At 41.8% G+C, this 15060-nt stretch overlaps 1 protein-coding gene and 1 long non-coding RNA gene across 5 annotated transcripts in view; one reads left to right on the top strand and one right to left on the bottom strand.

The window, feature by feature from the left end:
• The window catches only part of Tafa1 (TAFA chemokine like family member 1), a 507607-nt gene extending 500423 nt beyond the window's left edge, over nt 1–7184 (bottom strand). For 2 of the 4 annotated variants that reach the window (NM_001431830.1, NM_001431832.1), the window contains 2 exon segments: nt 4584–4704; nt 6726–7139. In NM_001431830.1, the coding sequence (NP_001418759.1) occupies nt 4584–4701 (118 nt within the window). In that variant the 5' untranslated portion in view covers nt 4702–4704; nt 6726–7139. 4 annotated transcript variants of the gene reach the window in all.
• The window catches only part of LOC102549269 (uncharacterized), a 99983-nt gene continuing 88202 nt past the window's right edge, over nt 3280–15060 (top strand). The window contains exon 1 of the long non-coding RNA XR_015686915.1: nt 3280–4100. This is a non-coding gene — a long non-coding RNA (uncharacterized LOC102549269). The remainder of the gene's footprint in view (nt 4101–15060) is intronic.

The following is a 15060-nucleotide window of genomic DNA, read 5'->3' as shown; positions in this document are numbered from 1 at the left end:
CAACGTCAATGAAATCATCGCATTGACTCAAGAACAAATGATTCACTGTTTACTTCTAACTTGTGCCTCACGTAATTGATAGGGATATAGGTTTATTTTACTAAAGAATCTCAGGGATTCGTGTCTTGCAAAAGAATTTTGAGAAGATTCCTATTCTATTGTGTCAAAGACACCCCCTGACAAACACACCCACACTCACCCACATATTCCAAATAAAGTAAACATTAAAATTGTCATCATAAGTCACTTATCTGTACCAGAAGCAAGCACAATCTTAAATTGGAAGGGTTAGTTGACAGAGCATTTGTCCTTTGTCTCCCTTGCACCTTCTGTTGGGTGTGAGGAACATAGGCTGTTGTAATTACGGGAAACAATAGAGATGCTACATTTGAGTTTTCATCGTGGAGTCGGTCTTCTAAAAATTAACTGGCCTTCTACAGCATGGTATGGGGATGGGGCGGGGGCACAAGTGTTTTTCAAGTTGTCATAGCAACTTCCTACATCGTTCACCAGATAAAAACCTATTCCAATATTCAATTATTGAAACTGTGAATCTGTTAATCTATAGCTCATTTTACTCACTTATGTAATTTTAAATTTCAGTTTCATTTGATTGAGTGTTTTAATCTCCCTTAACTAGTGAGTAAGTGAAAATAAATGGTGCATTCCTAATACTGTAAATATGAAAAATAGGAAGTACTTAGGGGCTGCAGGCAAATACATTGAAATCAGTCAGTGTTCTAGTTAACACATTCTCATTCTGTTTGTGTGCAAACCCACTACACTGAGGAGACAGATCACAAATGTATGGCCTTACAAAAACACTGTCCCAATTTCATGTTATGACAGCAGAAATTGGCCCAAATCTCTAACCATTTCCCCTAACAGGCCCTGGCTCGCTGGTGCCATCCAGGTGAGGCACAGTCTCAACACGGGGAACGGCTCGTCAAATTCCTCTCATCTGTCAGCGTAGTGGATTATTTCTTGAGAGACTGAAATTGCCTGCTTGCAATCTGAACACCATCAATCTTGCTGTGGAGGGCACTGGGAAGCTGCCTGTGAGGTGCTGACTGGAGGGGGAGGGACCACCATTCCTAAGCAGGTAAGGGTGACTATAGAGCCCTCCTCTACACACACACCACCTCTCTCTCTCTCTCTCTCTCTCTCTCTCTCTCTCTCTCTCTCTCACACACACACACACACACACACACACACACACACACACTCCTAATCAAAGATTTGTCATTTTGCACATTTCCACATACCTGGCATGCATGCCCAGTGCACTATTCTGCCTTGTGAAGGGACTGATTTTTCAAGCTTAGGCAAATGTAGCCAGGCCAGAGCCAGCTACTGTCTCATTTTTTCTCATCATGTCATTTATTCACACCGATCTGAGGGAATGAGATTATGTTTTCCCTTTTGTTGCTCGTTTATCCAACTATTTACTTATTTATTTCCTCATTTAGGGGTGGATTGCCACATAAGTGGCCCTGGTTTTTGTGTTTGTTTATTTGTTTGTACACACATTTCATTAGTGTCCCTGACCATTTAAGGCCCACAGTGAAAAATGCCACAACACTTATCTGAGCAAAAAAAAAAAAAAAAAAAAAAAAAGAAAAAAGAAAAAAGATCAAGAAGTAAAGAAACAAATGTTTACTCTTAAAAACCCAAACAGGAGAGCACATTAAAGAGTGACTGAACTGATTTAGAGGATTACTAGGACCAAAATTGACCATTTTCATCTCCGCAGCTATTGGGGAAATCCTAAGGAAGTTGTTGAATAAGCACATTACAAAACCCACTGGACTTCCAAATCAATGTAATTTTAATCCCTCTGCACTTGAAGAGGCATAGATAGTTCCTCCTTCCGGACAGTAAGGCTGAGATACGGCTCAGAGAGTGAGTATTTGGGAGTAGAGCTGTCAGCAGCATAGTTCCTGGGAATATTTAAGGTAAAGCTCCAACATGTATTGGCTGGTAGTGAGCGAGCTCTATGGTAGATAAGGGGAAACATGAGTAATGAGTTTAATTTCAGTCAGAATCGTGTATCTGTTTCTCAATTTAAAAAATCATGGAATTTTAATAAGGCCTAAGATGATATGAATTTTTGTTACACATAATAATAGCCCCAGTTTCCATAAGCAAATAAACACTACGCGAGAGTCCACTACACACTTTATGACATCTTCTTTTCCTTCTTTCTTTTGTTTTGTTTTGTTTTGTTTAATGACTACATGCACAGCATAAAGAGAGGTAATGGCTGGCACATCCTAGCCATGCATTGCATGGCTGGGAAACAACAGGAACAACAAGCTTTTGACCTGGCCCAGTCGATTTATTCAGCAGTAGGAAAATTTGACTTGATCAATACCCATAACATACAGGTTGCAGCCCCTTACCCAGAATGTCAGCCATGCCTGATATTTACAGGAAAAAAAAATCACAATGCACATAACACTACCCATTTCCTAGGAAGTTGTCGCCTCGTCCCCCTTCCCCGTCTCCTGATGGGTAAATTAGTGCAAATATGAAAAGCCACTTATCCAAGGTCATATCACCAAAGTTAAGTGACAGAGAGATGTTGACTAGTCCCTGACCCCCACCAACTGCCACCTATTTCAGGTAACCCCAGGAGTGGCTGGCCCCTTAAATGGGCTCCTGAACTGACATGGCCTTAAAGTTATAGACTATATCTAATGCTTCTCAAAGAGACTCCCTGATATAGTCAGGTTGTGTACTACAGGGTAGTTTCCCCTCTCAGGCAGAGTCACAGGGACACCACCTTCATTGGCAACCATTCTTTGGGTGGCTTCAGGCTAGTCACCCAGCCCCTCCAAACTTCTACTTCTGTTGTCTGGGAAAAGAGGGTAAACTATACCGACTTGACTTATGCAAAGATTGAAATAACAATCTGAATTAACCCTGAACACGGTGCCTAGCACTGTCCGGATTAATGGTTCTTTTATCTCATTGTTAAGTATTACAGAGAAGGCACATTTCCCAGGTTATTTGTATGACTATGTAACAAGCTGAAGACTTTTCTTGCCAGAACAGATTGGTGATTAAGTGATTGGAGGTAGCTCAGGGATCCCCAAATCAAAGATTGTGTTCCCTCCATGTTGGCACTGAAGCTTCTGGCAGGAATCTGGTGCTTCCCGTGCCAGGGTCTGCACACAGGACACAGAAAACACAGGCGAGCAGCACCCACCTGGCAGCAGAGTGGTTTCCATGCCCACTCGCAGGGGCACCAGCGCCCCCTCTCTCCCTCGCTGACCTGACTTACAAAAAGAAGGCGGCTGGGACTGGGGACAGCTGGCCTCCGCCCCCAGCCCTCCTCTGCACCTAAGGGCTGCAGACTCAGCAGGCGGGCTCTGGCATGCACCCTCCCATCTCTTTCCAGTCTACCCTAGACTGGAAACTGAGCCCCGGGAGGCAGCAAAAGACACCGGGAGAGGGGTTGGAGAAGGCCGAAACAAGAGCAGGGGATCACGGTTAAGGTTGCGGCGCCACAAAAGACAGCACGCAGATTGCGGACCTGCCGCACGGAGAAACCCTGTGGATGGCAGGAGGCCAGGAAAGAGGGACCTGGAGGGAGGGGCGGCAGCACCCATGAACCGAGGAGCCGGAACTTGGACGTGCAACTGGTCCCCCGGAACGTTGGGCTTCACCATCAGAGGGTACCACCAAGGACTTTGAGGTAGGGGGTGCGACGAAAGGACACAAAGGCTAAACACAGCTATGCAGAAAACGGAAGGAAACCTTTCTGAGAACCAACCAGGAAGCTTAAGAACAATCGAAACCCGGAGCGACTTTGTAATGAGAAAGCTGAAGAGGCAAAGAAAGAAAAAAAAAATCCAGATTGGAGAGTGAGGGAAGGGAAGAGTTAGAAGCCGAGCAAAGCAAACTGCGCCAGGAACTAAAAGGAAAAATAAATCAATAAAGGAAATTTTCAAAAAACCATGCCAAAGCGAACTTGTTCCTGAAACTGCCAACAGAGGGAGGAAAAAAGGGTGGGGGCACGGAACATACTGGAGAAACCAAAAGTAAAGAAAGGAAGGGAGAGAAGACAGGATGCAAATTAAACCAGACACGACATAGTAAGTCACTGTTTCCTTTTCTTTTTCATTGACAACTTCTAAAGTTAGTCTGGTCATTAACGCAGCTGTAGACTCTTTAGCCACATAGACTGAAAAGACCGTATCTGCACTAGGTATAAACTCGCCCCAGGGAATACATGCTTCCTCCCAATCCTCTAGTTTTGAAAGTTTCCCCCACCTTTGGTAGAGTAATTTGCTATTGTACAAATCATTCTCCCGAGCAAGGTGTGTGGAAGAGAATTGGGGGTGGAGCGGGCGCACCTCTAGAGAAACCCACCTTTTCTGAGAAATTAACAGAAATATCTCTGAGGCGTTTTTTGGTACACTCTCCTTCCCCCAGAGCATCCAGCCCACAACATGTCTTAGAATTCAAAGGCAAACTGCCCACACGATAGCAATTTCTGTCACTTGCATTCCGCCATCTGTTGAAGAGACCATGGTGAGCCTGGAGGAGCCTCCTGAGGAGCCAGCTCCCCCACTTACCTGGCCTGTGCAGGTGGTGCTGCTGGAAGGTGTGTTGGAGTGACCCATGGCAAAGCAGCATCGCACAAGCACTTATCCACAAGTACAGGACCCAGGACATTGCAGAGACCATTGTCATTCTCTAAAGAGAACATCAGACAAGAACAGGTTACTCCTGGCTTCAAGCCCCAGAGTAGTATGGCCCACTGAGGAGAGAAGGGAGACCTCAGACGTAGTGCTCTCTTGCTACTTGGCTGGCTAGAAAGAACATTACTGTAGAGGTCATGTTGGGAGTAGGACTGAAGACCCTTTCCAGAATCTCATAAAGATGTCCCTTAAGTTCTGTAAGAGGCCTCTTTCTTTCTTTCTCCAAAAAAAAAAAAGCACAAAAATAAAGTTGGTCAGTATTATCTAGGCAGATTCAAATATTACACCTCCGTGGAGATATCCAGTTTTACACAAAGATTGGCGAACTAGTTTTCCCAGGCATTCAGTAGCTGTAGACTTACTTGATCATTCTAACTTCATTGCAAGTCTGACATAAGCCTGGAAGAAAGAGTGGGCTCTTTTTTTTTTTAATTCTACAGTCATGAATTTTTAATCACAATGCTGTCTTCTAAACTAAGTAATCATTTCTAAGAGGCATGTTGTAATCTCCCGATAGAACGGATCTTTCTGACTAGACTTGAAATCAGAAGGCATTGTGTCTTCAGCCAGAATGAGTTTCAGAGGCAAGGTCTGGGTGTCTATCCTACAGCAAGCAGTAATTTACAGGACTGCTTTGCCTCCTAAGATCCCATTGTGGCATTTGCCGGAGCACTGATGAATATTTATATACAGGTGGTGTGTGTATTTATACGGGTAAGCATATACCTTTTCTCAGGCACTGAAACTTTGACAGTCTTATCTGCACCTATGAGCATCTCAGGAGCTACAGAAGCTCAACGGCGCTACATATTGTCCGATTTCCCCAACAGCATCTTGTGCTGCATTTCATATAGCCAAATTAATCAAACCTGAAGCATTGTCCTTAGTCAGCCAGTAACAGGAAGCATCCCCTATATAAGGATTCATTTAGTGACACGCTTTTCTCTCTGAGAGCTCAGAGAGGGACTTTGCAATCAAGGTGGTGCACCTTTCCTCTGTCAAATGACACCCTTCAAGAATTTCCACTATCTACTGAAAACCTGCTCGTGACCTCCCAGTATGCCTTCCTTATCTGTGGAAATTGGTACTCTTTTAAAAGCTGTGATATTCAACAAAAATAGACATTATGCACACACACACACACACACACAGACACAGACACACACACACACATGCATGTGCATAGTTCTGAATAATTTGCAGGTTTCAGGGAGATGGAGTGTTTGAGAAGGGCTTTGAGGATGATAATACATAAATGTGACAACTGTAATTAAGTGCAAAGTGGGAAAACATTCTTTTTAGCAGCATGGAGCCATCCATGCCCCCAGGCAGTGACTCAGATGGACCAGTCACTTTCTAATTAGTTTCTAGTTTGGTGGCCCACTGTTTACTTTTGTATACAGCGTGCTTTGTCTCATTGTTTTCCGAACTAGCAGGGTAGCATAGATACACTCTCATCAGCTGAGGTAAATAACAACTCCCCTCCTGTGACTCCCCAAAGGAATGCATTTTAGAACCTTTCAGAATAGCCTGCAAATTACAGAGAGACAAAACAGAGGTGACCCGGTATGCATTTGCTATTCATCCATCACTGTTAAAATGCACTGGAAATTTAACTCAGGGAAAAAAGTCTAACCATCATCAAACTTAACGATTCTTCAGAGACTCTCCTTCTGCTCATTTAACCCACTCGAGCTTAGCACACACAACATGCTGTGACTTGACAATTACAAGGCTTTCCTCTTCCTTCCTTTCTTCTTTTCTCTCTCTCTCTCTCTCTCTCTCTCTCTCTCTCTCTCTCTCTCTCTCTCTCTCTCTCCTTCCCAGTTAACTTTCTGTAATTCTCAGCATTACTTCCTAAGCTCCTGCATATCTCTTCTTTTGGTTGCTCCCTGACAGAGCTCTGCTCTGTGGCAGTGTTTCCACCCCCCAAATAATGCATCTAGTATTGCATACTTCTCTGAATATGTTGCAAATCTGCTTTCTGAATCTTAAATCTTACAGAGGCTTTCTTACCTGAAAAATCCAGCCAAGAGCAGGACACTCTCCTAGTGTTCATTGGAAAGAGCTAACACTTTTTAAAATCCATCTGTGCCACAGTTCTGAGATTTTTTTCAAAGAGAATGCTTCCCAGCAGTTCTTTATTAGGAATTGAAGGAAAAAAAAAAAGCACGCTTCCCTCTTCCAGTCCTGTTTCCACAGTTGTGAAGACGCTGGGTTCGTTCACTGTATTGTCAGAAAAGGAACCAAGGTTTGAGGGGTGGAAACCTTGTCATGTTCACCTTTAAATCATCCCCTGGCGTCACCTCTGTCTGACGAGACCTTTGAAGTGATGGTGAGCTAATGTAGTTTCCTGAAGAGAAGCAGTTTATAGCCACGGACAGACCATCCCTACTCCAGTGCATTCAGGACAGAGTTAGGCAGCGAAATGTAGGAGCAGGGCTGCTATACCTCCGTAAGTAGCGGGAGTCTGTTTCAGTACATCCCTCCTCTCTAAAGTCTCACATGTCTTAAAGTGACATTACCCTCGATTATAGATAAGGTAAATTCTAATGACTGCCCTTAACTCTCCCTTGACTCAAGCCGTGCTTTAACATGATATTGCCTGATAGTCTCTGGTGGAGGTTTTGGGTTTTTGTTTTTGTTATTTGCGTGTGTGTATGTTTTGTTTTATTTTATTTTCTTATACCATTCTCATGCCAAAGGACTGAGAAGGGAAAGAAAAATGAAAGACAAGAAAGCATCATGTAACATAGTATAGTGTTCATGGGTTTTAAGCTTCAAACAGTAATTGGAAAGTGAAGCATGTACCAGGTCTAACCTCTGACTCTTCTTGCCAGCAAGCTAACGGAATACAGCTAGGCTTATCCTGAATTTTTTTTCTTGGTTAGTTGTTTTGTCAGCTATTTCTTGAAATACAATTTGTCTGGAATATAACTGATGTTTGTGTTCCTAAGAAAAATAAAAAAAAATTACCTTTGGAGTTATTTAACATGTTTAATAAGTAGAAATATATCATTGCTGGCACCAGAGACTGAGTTATGATGAATAAATATGTTCAAAGTTCTTTGTAAAAAAAGTATTTTTTGCTCTCTTTAAATAGCATGCTGAGAAGGGAAGGGAAAGCACTCAGAAGTTCAGCTGCATCTCTAGTACGATGGTGTGAACCCCGGCTTCCCTGGAAATCTACTATGATTGTACTTAAACTTCTGAGACGCATGGGAGATGACCTAGTTTTCCTTTATAGGCTGCTCCGGTGATAATTCTCTGAAATGCTCATTCAATTGCTTCACACATCGCTTACATCACACCTACTATGTGACAGAGGCTTAGGATAAAGCAGAGAGCAAGACTGGTATGAGTCCCGATGTCAAAGGGTCACATTGCCTTAAGACCTCTACATTATTTTCAGAACCGAGATGGTTCTCTCAATTTTCTTGCCTTGAGAACTTCAAAGTTTCTGAGAATTCCTTTGGCTTTTGTGGGCATTATAAAGAAGGCTGAATGCTGGGAGCATCTTTGAGAACAACCTTCTTTCCTATGCTCTACAAAGTGAAAGAGGAGACAGTCTTGGTGTTTTATCAGTCCTTCCCACTGGTCTTTCAATGATAACACCCCCTCCCCTTTCTTTTTCCATTCCTCCCTCCCTCTTTCCTCCCTCCCTCCCTCTTTCTTCCCTCCCTCTTTTCTTTCGTACCTCCCTCCCCCCAACACACACACAAGTTCGATTTCAAAATAACAATCAAGTTAGTTGAGAATGACAGAGTTTTAGTTTGGCTTTGTATGCTTATTTCTGTGGTTCATTATTGCTGTCTTAGTTAATGGGTGTCTATAGGACACTTATTCTCCTGCTGCAGAGTCAAAACAACAATAGAAACAGACACAGGGACAGGAGTCAGAGTTCACCACACCTTCCCCATGTGCTGCCGCTGTTCTGAACTCTCTCTTGTAAGACATGATCTAAAGTGTTTTACTAACTCAAGAGGACAGGCATTGTCCTCATCCTTATCCCACAAATGGGGAACATGGAGGGAAGCTGAGAAAGCAAATAAAACTCTTCCAAGGTGACAGGCACAAAGAAGCCGTGTGACCTCCCAACTCAAATGCTCTGTACTAGGAGAGCCTATCTCTTCAGTATGTCAATAAAGAGATTTATGAAAAAATAATTTTAAAAAATCTGCCTTTATATTTTTATGTGTTTTACAGTAAGGCAGTTTCAAAATTTATTAGTCATTGCCTCTAGAGACATAGATTATTCTAGACATTTGAAACATCCAGGTGTTCAACACAGCGTTTGTCCCATGATTTCTGGGGCTTCTAACTTTGGTTTGCAAGTGAATTTACATTAAATATAAATTCACATATGTTAATAATGCTACCATTTTGAAATACTATAATCTTATTTTCATGTCTAGGGATAAAACAAAGGACTAACCTGGTTTCTGAACTATAATTCAGTTTAAATACAGTTGAAGCATGGACTCGTGGGTCATGTTCAAGGCACTGTAGAAAAAGTTATATATGTAGATATACATACATAAATTTATACATGCAGATATGGTTAAAATATTTGCCATGACTTCTATACATGTATATGATGAGTGAAATGAATGAAGAAAGTCCACATCATTCCATCTATTTTTTCCCAACAGATACCTTACAATCTATTACCTCCCAGCCAGTGATCATCTCCTTAATCACATAAACATCAGCAAAAACAGACTGTGCATACCTGTATATGTGAGTCTGTAGTATAGGTATGTGTCGTGTGCCTTTATGTGCAGAGGCCAAGAATATAAACTGTTTTGCTCTGTCACTCTTTGCCCTCCACCTTATTCCCTTGAGAGAGGTTCTCAGAGAACCTGCAGCTAGGCTGGTACCCAACAAGCCCCAGGGATCCTCCTGTCTTTGCCCTGCACAGCCCTTGGACTATAGGCATGAATGGCTTTTGACACGAGTGATGGGAATTTGAACTCAAATCCTTTTACTCATTAAGCCATCTCCCTAACTTTAAGAAACACAGGTTACTCCTCTGCCTTTCAGAGGAGTTGTGCCTTTACATCTTCTGATTGTTGTAGGATAGAAAGCAGGTACCCTTTTGGCTGGTTGTGTTTAAAGCTTTGGTCATTTAGTACAGGTGTATCACATGGGATTGAGATTTTCATGTTTGGAAAAATACCATGCAGATCTCTCTTTACCCCTGGAGAAGGGACTAACTGTCTAGACTACCAGCCTAGAACAGGTCACCAAGGGACCACATGCCACATGACAAGAGGCCGTTCCTCTTCCCCTCCCAACCCAGATGGATACACACAATGAATAGGAAGTAGTTGCCAAAGCAACTGAGACTTGTAACTTTATTATAGCATAAAATTGACAATCCTGATTGATAAAGACTTAAACCTGTATTACTCATTTCCTAATTAAATTGTTTTGTTCCATTTTAAGCTATCCCCAAGGAGAGAGCAGTGTACCATTCAAACTCCTGTCTTCACAGAATCCACTGTGATAGGAATCTGTTGGTTGTTGTCAATGCACTGATAACCACGAAGTGAGGAGTGTTGGGAGCAGAGGCCCAGGGGTATCCCAGTAAGGAGTGATATAGAAGTTGATTCCTCATGTGGCTGATGGTGATTGGCCACTGTCATGTTAGCAGTGTTTGAAAAGAAGGAGGAATACAAAGGACTACAAGCTTCTTATTTTTAACTTCCAGTTTCATTAATTCAAAACCTTTTAAGTATTCTGGAGGTTCCAATCATGTTCTGGGTCAGATTCCTAAAGATAAATATTTTAAATACAGTACTGTATATGTATGTATGATATGTATGTATGTATACATGTGCATATTAAAAAAATATCCTATTTATTAGAATCCCTCCCATGGAAAATCACAAAGAAAGCCTGGCAGAGACAATGGAGGTAACATTAAAGCCTCCAGAACAATCAAGTCACCCAAAATGTTCAGCAAACTGCCCTGCACTAGGAGAAGTGGGTATGCAGAGAGTAAAGGAGGAGAGGACAGATCCAGTAACAGGATAGAAGTCTAGGTGGAAAAGAGGTGAGGCTGAGGCACAGAAGGAACTAAGTGAATGGAGAGAGAGAGAGAGAGAGAGAGAGAGAGAGAGAGAGAGAGAGAGAGAGAGAGAAAGAGAGAGATGCCTGGGAGCAACACAGAGGCCAGAACTGGAAATACAGACGCTTGTATGCATCCACATGAGTACTGGGAATTAAGATCAGGTGGCCTTCAAGATCAGCAGGTGGCCTTAGCCTCAGCCATCCAACAGTCTTGGTAGAGAACTACATCTAAAGTGCAGGATAATAAATTGTTCCAAATGAAGCTGTAGCTCTAAAGATGTCATTGTTTGTAAAAATTATAAGAACTTTTAGGAGGTATACCCTAGCTGAAGGAAGTGTGGGGGAATTGCCTTAAATCTTTACATACTAGCTGAATTTTCTGTTTACTCTCTGCATCCTGGATCTAAATGTAATGTGACCACCCAACCTCCTGCCTATGCTGCTATGTGCTTCCTGCCACAATGGACTCTATCCCTCTGTATCTGTCAGCCAGAATAAACCCTTTCTCCAACTCACTCATGCTTTTTGGGGGGAAACAGGGTCTCATTATGTAGTCCTGGCTAGCCTGAAACTCATTATGTAGACTAGGCTGGCCCTGAACTCACACTGATCCACACTGATCACACTATGCTTCTCTGCCTCCCAATTTCTGAGATTCAAGTCATGTGCCAACATAGCTGGTTCCTTAAGTTGCTTTAGTCAGGGTATTCTATCACAGCAAAAGGAAAAGCAATGAAGACAGTTGCTTCTCTACTGTATATTGTCTTATATCAAACAATACTGGATAATGAAAATATTATGAACAAAAATTAGGTAAAGCAAAGGTGACCTCATGATGCTGATTCTTGTGTCAATACTTTTAGGGGGGAGGAGAAAAGCTTCCTATACTAGTCTAGGCTTTTATATGCAGTTTCATTTAATACAAAATTGCTAATAGATGAATTTTTTTATTAAAGACACCTAGTTTCAGAGAAACTGGATGATTAAAATAATGTCACATCTCTGTCTAGCAAGGCTAAAGAATTATGATTCAGATTTATCACTGATTCTGAGAATCCAGGTGCTAAGCAACCAAATTCTAGGCAAACAACATTAGTAAAAAACAATAAATTTTAACTCGTAATTGTAATACCATAGGCCTAGCCATAAGAGTGAAACTAGCCAGAGAGGAAACATGACTTTTAAGACACGAAGCCACTCAAAGACAGGACTTCTTTGACTCTTTACAGTGGCCACAAAGAGGAAGGGAACAATTGATTCTTTAAAAATCTAGAACAAATAGATTTTTTTTTAAAAAAAACACTAAGAAATAAAAAAGTAAAATAAAATAGATGAAAGTAGTAATAATAGAGAAATCTACTACTGCTTAGGAAAGAATTAAACATGTGAGTAAGAGGGGCTGGAGAGATGGTTGAGCAGCTAAGAGCACTGGCTGCTCTTGCAGAAGCCCCAGGTTTCATTCTCAGCATCCACATGGTGGTCCACAATGGTCTGTAACTCCAATTTCAGGGAACAGAACTCCTTCTTTTGGCCCCTTCAGGCACCAGGCTTGTGTGTGGTACACATGCATGCAAGCAGGCAAAATACTCAGACATTTAAAATAATAAAATAATTTTCAAAAGTTAAAAATCTGTTGGTAATAACAGAATGATATCCGTGAAGCCAAATTACTTCTTATGGTGAGAATTTATTATTTAGATCTGAATAGAGACAGCGAAATTTTTGTAATTGTAAGAATAAGGCTGAAGCAAGATCTTCCCGAGGCCTGCTGAAAAGGTAACCTTCATACAGGAGTCTCATTTTTCAACTCCAACAGCCCTATCCTTGCAATTACTTTATCAAGTAGAATCCACTGCTCACTGCTTAGCGTCTCTGTCTTGTAGGCAGAAGACAAAGAAAGAATGAGGTCCTTCCTTTGTTCTTCAACTCCTGATTCCTTTATTGTCTTTTTAGGACACAGTTAAAGCTTAAATCGTAACAGCTGCCCACCCTTCTCTCTAAGCAACATGAGAAGTAAACACTGGTAAGCCGGAGACCAGGGGTCGCTTCATGACAAGGGTGTGAACATGAGTTATAAGCACACAAGGGTGTGCTAACCATTGCTTTGACTATGAACAATCCCATGATGCTTTGCACTGTGAAAATTTCAGACCCAGGGATGCTGTTGTGGCTCAGAAGGGAAAGTATTACATGACATGGAAACCCAAGGATTTGGATTTGGATCCTTAAAACCCATACAAATGCCAAGTGGACACAGCATGTCCTCATAATTCCAGAATTCAGAAGGCAGAAACAGGGGATCCCCAGAACAAGTTAAGTGGTCACATGATCTGAAATGTTAAACTCTGCATTTTTGGGGGGAGGGGAGAGATAGCCTGACTCAGTGTGGAGAGAATTCCAAGGAATCTGTCTTGAATTTCAAAGAATTCAAGGAATTTCCCAATGTTGGCCTCAAGTCTCCATGCACACATGCACCCGTGTGCAAAAGCACCTGCACAAATAACCCCTCACATGTGAACATGTACACACTTGTATACCATTTGCAGACACAAGAAAAAAAGGTTAGTGCTATTTTTCTTTAAAAAAAAAAATCCCTGAGATTTCCAGTTGATTTGAAATAAAATTCCCCCAGCCCCACTATCATTAAATAAATGACTTGCATTCACTCACTGACTTGAGCCTGATATTACTCTGCCACTTCCTTTCACTGAATTTCTACATCCAGGTGCTTCTTTCTGTTACTTTCTGCTACTTCTGCTTCCCAGCCATGCCTCAGGCGCTCCATTGTTTCCTTCTTTCTTCAAACACTTGTCACCCAAGATTTAACCATCATCTTTATCCAACTCACAGCATCACATTCCCATGGAGGCCGCTGTCCTGGGAGTGTGCATCCTCCATCAACATCTCCCTCATTCTGTATGAAACTGGAGCATGTTCAATACCCATGGTTTGAAGTTTTCCAAAGACCTCCCACTGAGATTCAAATAAAGTGCAAATTCCATGACCATGATGGACGAGGCTCTGCTGGAGCTGGCCCCTGGCTTGACTGCAACACTCGCCTCTTAAAAACGTGTTGTGATGGTTCATGCTGCCAGCTTGACAGAATCTGGAGTCATCAAGGAGACATGTATATCAGAACGTCTTTGAGAGACAACCAGATCAGGTTACTTGAGGTAGGAAACTCACTCTACACATAGGCAGCACAGTTACAGACTGGGTTTCTGAACAGCAAAGAAATAAGAACTCAAGTGGAGCACCACCAGTCAATGATTTCTGCTCCCCATAGATGCAATGTGACTTGCCATCTCCAGTTCTCGCTGCTGGGATGGACTTTACCCTTGAATTGTGACTCAAAACAAGCTATTCTTTAAGACGTTTATGTGAGTTATTTTTTCCCCTAAAAGATGAAAATTGACTAGCACACCTGTCTGCTGATTTCTTGGGCAATTGAATGAGATGGGGAAACTGATCCCCAATGCTCGGAGAAGATCAGTTGATTATAGCAGGTGTTCCTGCAGTCTTTGGGATATTACCTCCACTAGTGTGAGCAGCTATTTCAGAAATTGTTTAATATCTGATTTACTTTCTTACTGAAATGACCAGTAGAAGCGTTCCTTTGCTGCTTCATTCTCAGAACCTAGTATACTGACTGGGATCCAGGATGCTTAGATATTTGAATGAATAAATAAATAATAATGAAGGAATCAAGGACCAAACAATAGTTCACCATCTAGCTGTCATACAATAAATTATTTTTAATAGGACAATGTTGATTTTTTTTATTATTTCCATTATCACCTCCATTACACTCTTTGAGGAGTAATATAGTCATTTATATGTGGTGACACAATCAGGGTGACTGCTTCCCCTTGTGTTTGATTCTCTGTTTTGATACAAAGTCAAGAAAAATGACCCATACATTGTTTCAACCTGTGGTGGTTTAAATGAGAATGGCCTCTATAGGCTCATATCTTTGAATACTTGGTCTCTGGTTCATGGTATAGCTTGATAAAGATTAGGAGGTGTGGCCTTGTAGAGGAATCCTTTCCATGGGGTCAGGCTTTGAGTTTTCAAAGAACTCTTACCATTCCCTTGTATGTGCTCTCTCTCTCTCTCTCTCTCTCTCTCTCTCTCTCTCTCTCTCTCTCTCTTTCTCTCGCTTGTGGATTAAGATGTGACCTCTCGGCTGTTTCTGTAGCCATGGCTTTGCTTTACTATCATGGACTCTGAAACCCTGAAACTATAAGCCCAATTCAGTTCTTTCTTCTATAAGTTG

Source organism: Rattus norvegicus, chromosome 4 (assembly GCF_021556685.1).
Source record: "Rattus norvegicus strain SHRSP/BbbUtx chromosome 4, alternate assembly SHRSP_T2T, whole genome shotgun sequence".
Taxonomy (NCBI): domain Eukaryota; kingdom Metazoa; phylum Chordata; class Mammalia; order Rodentia; family Muridae; genus Rattus; species Rattus norvegicus.
The sequence above is the reverse complement of the archived record's forward strand: the minus strand, read 5'-3'. Positions and strand labels throughout refer to the sequence as shown.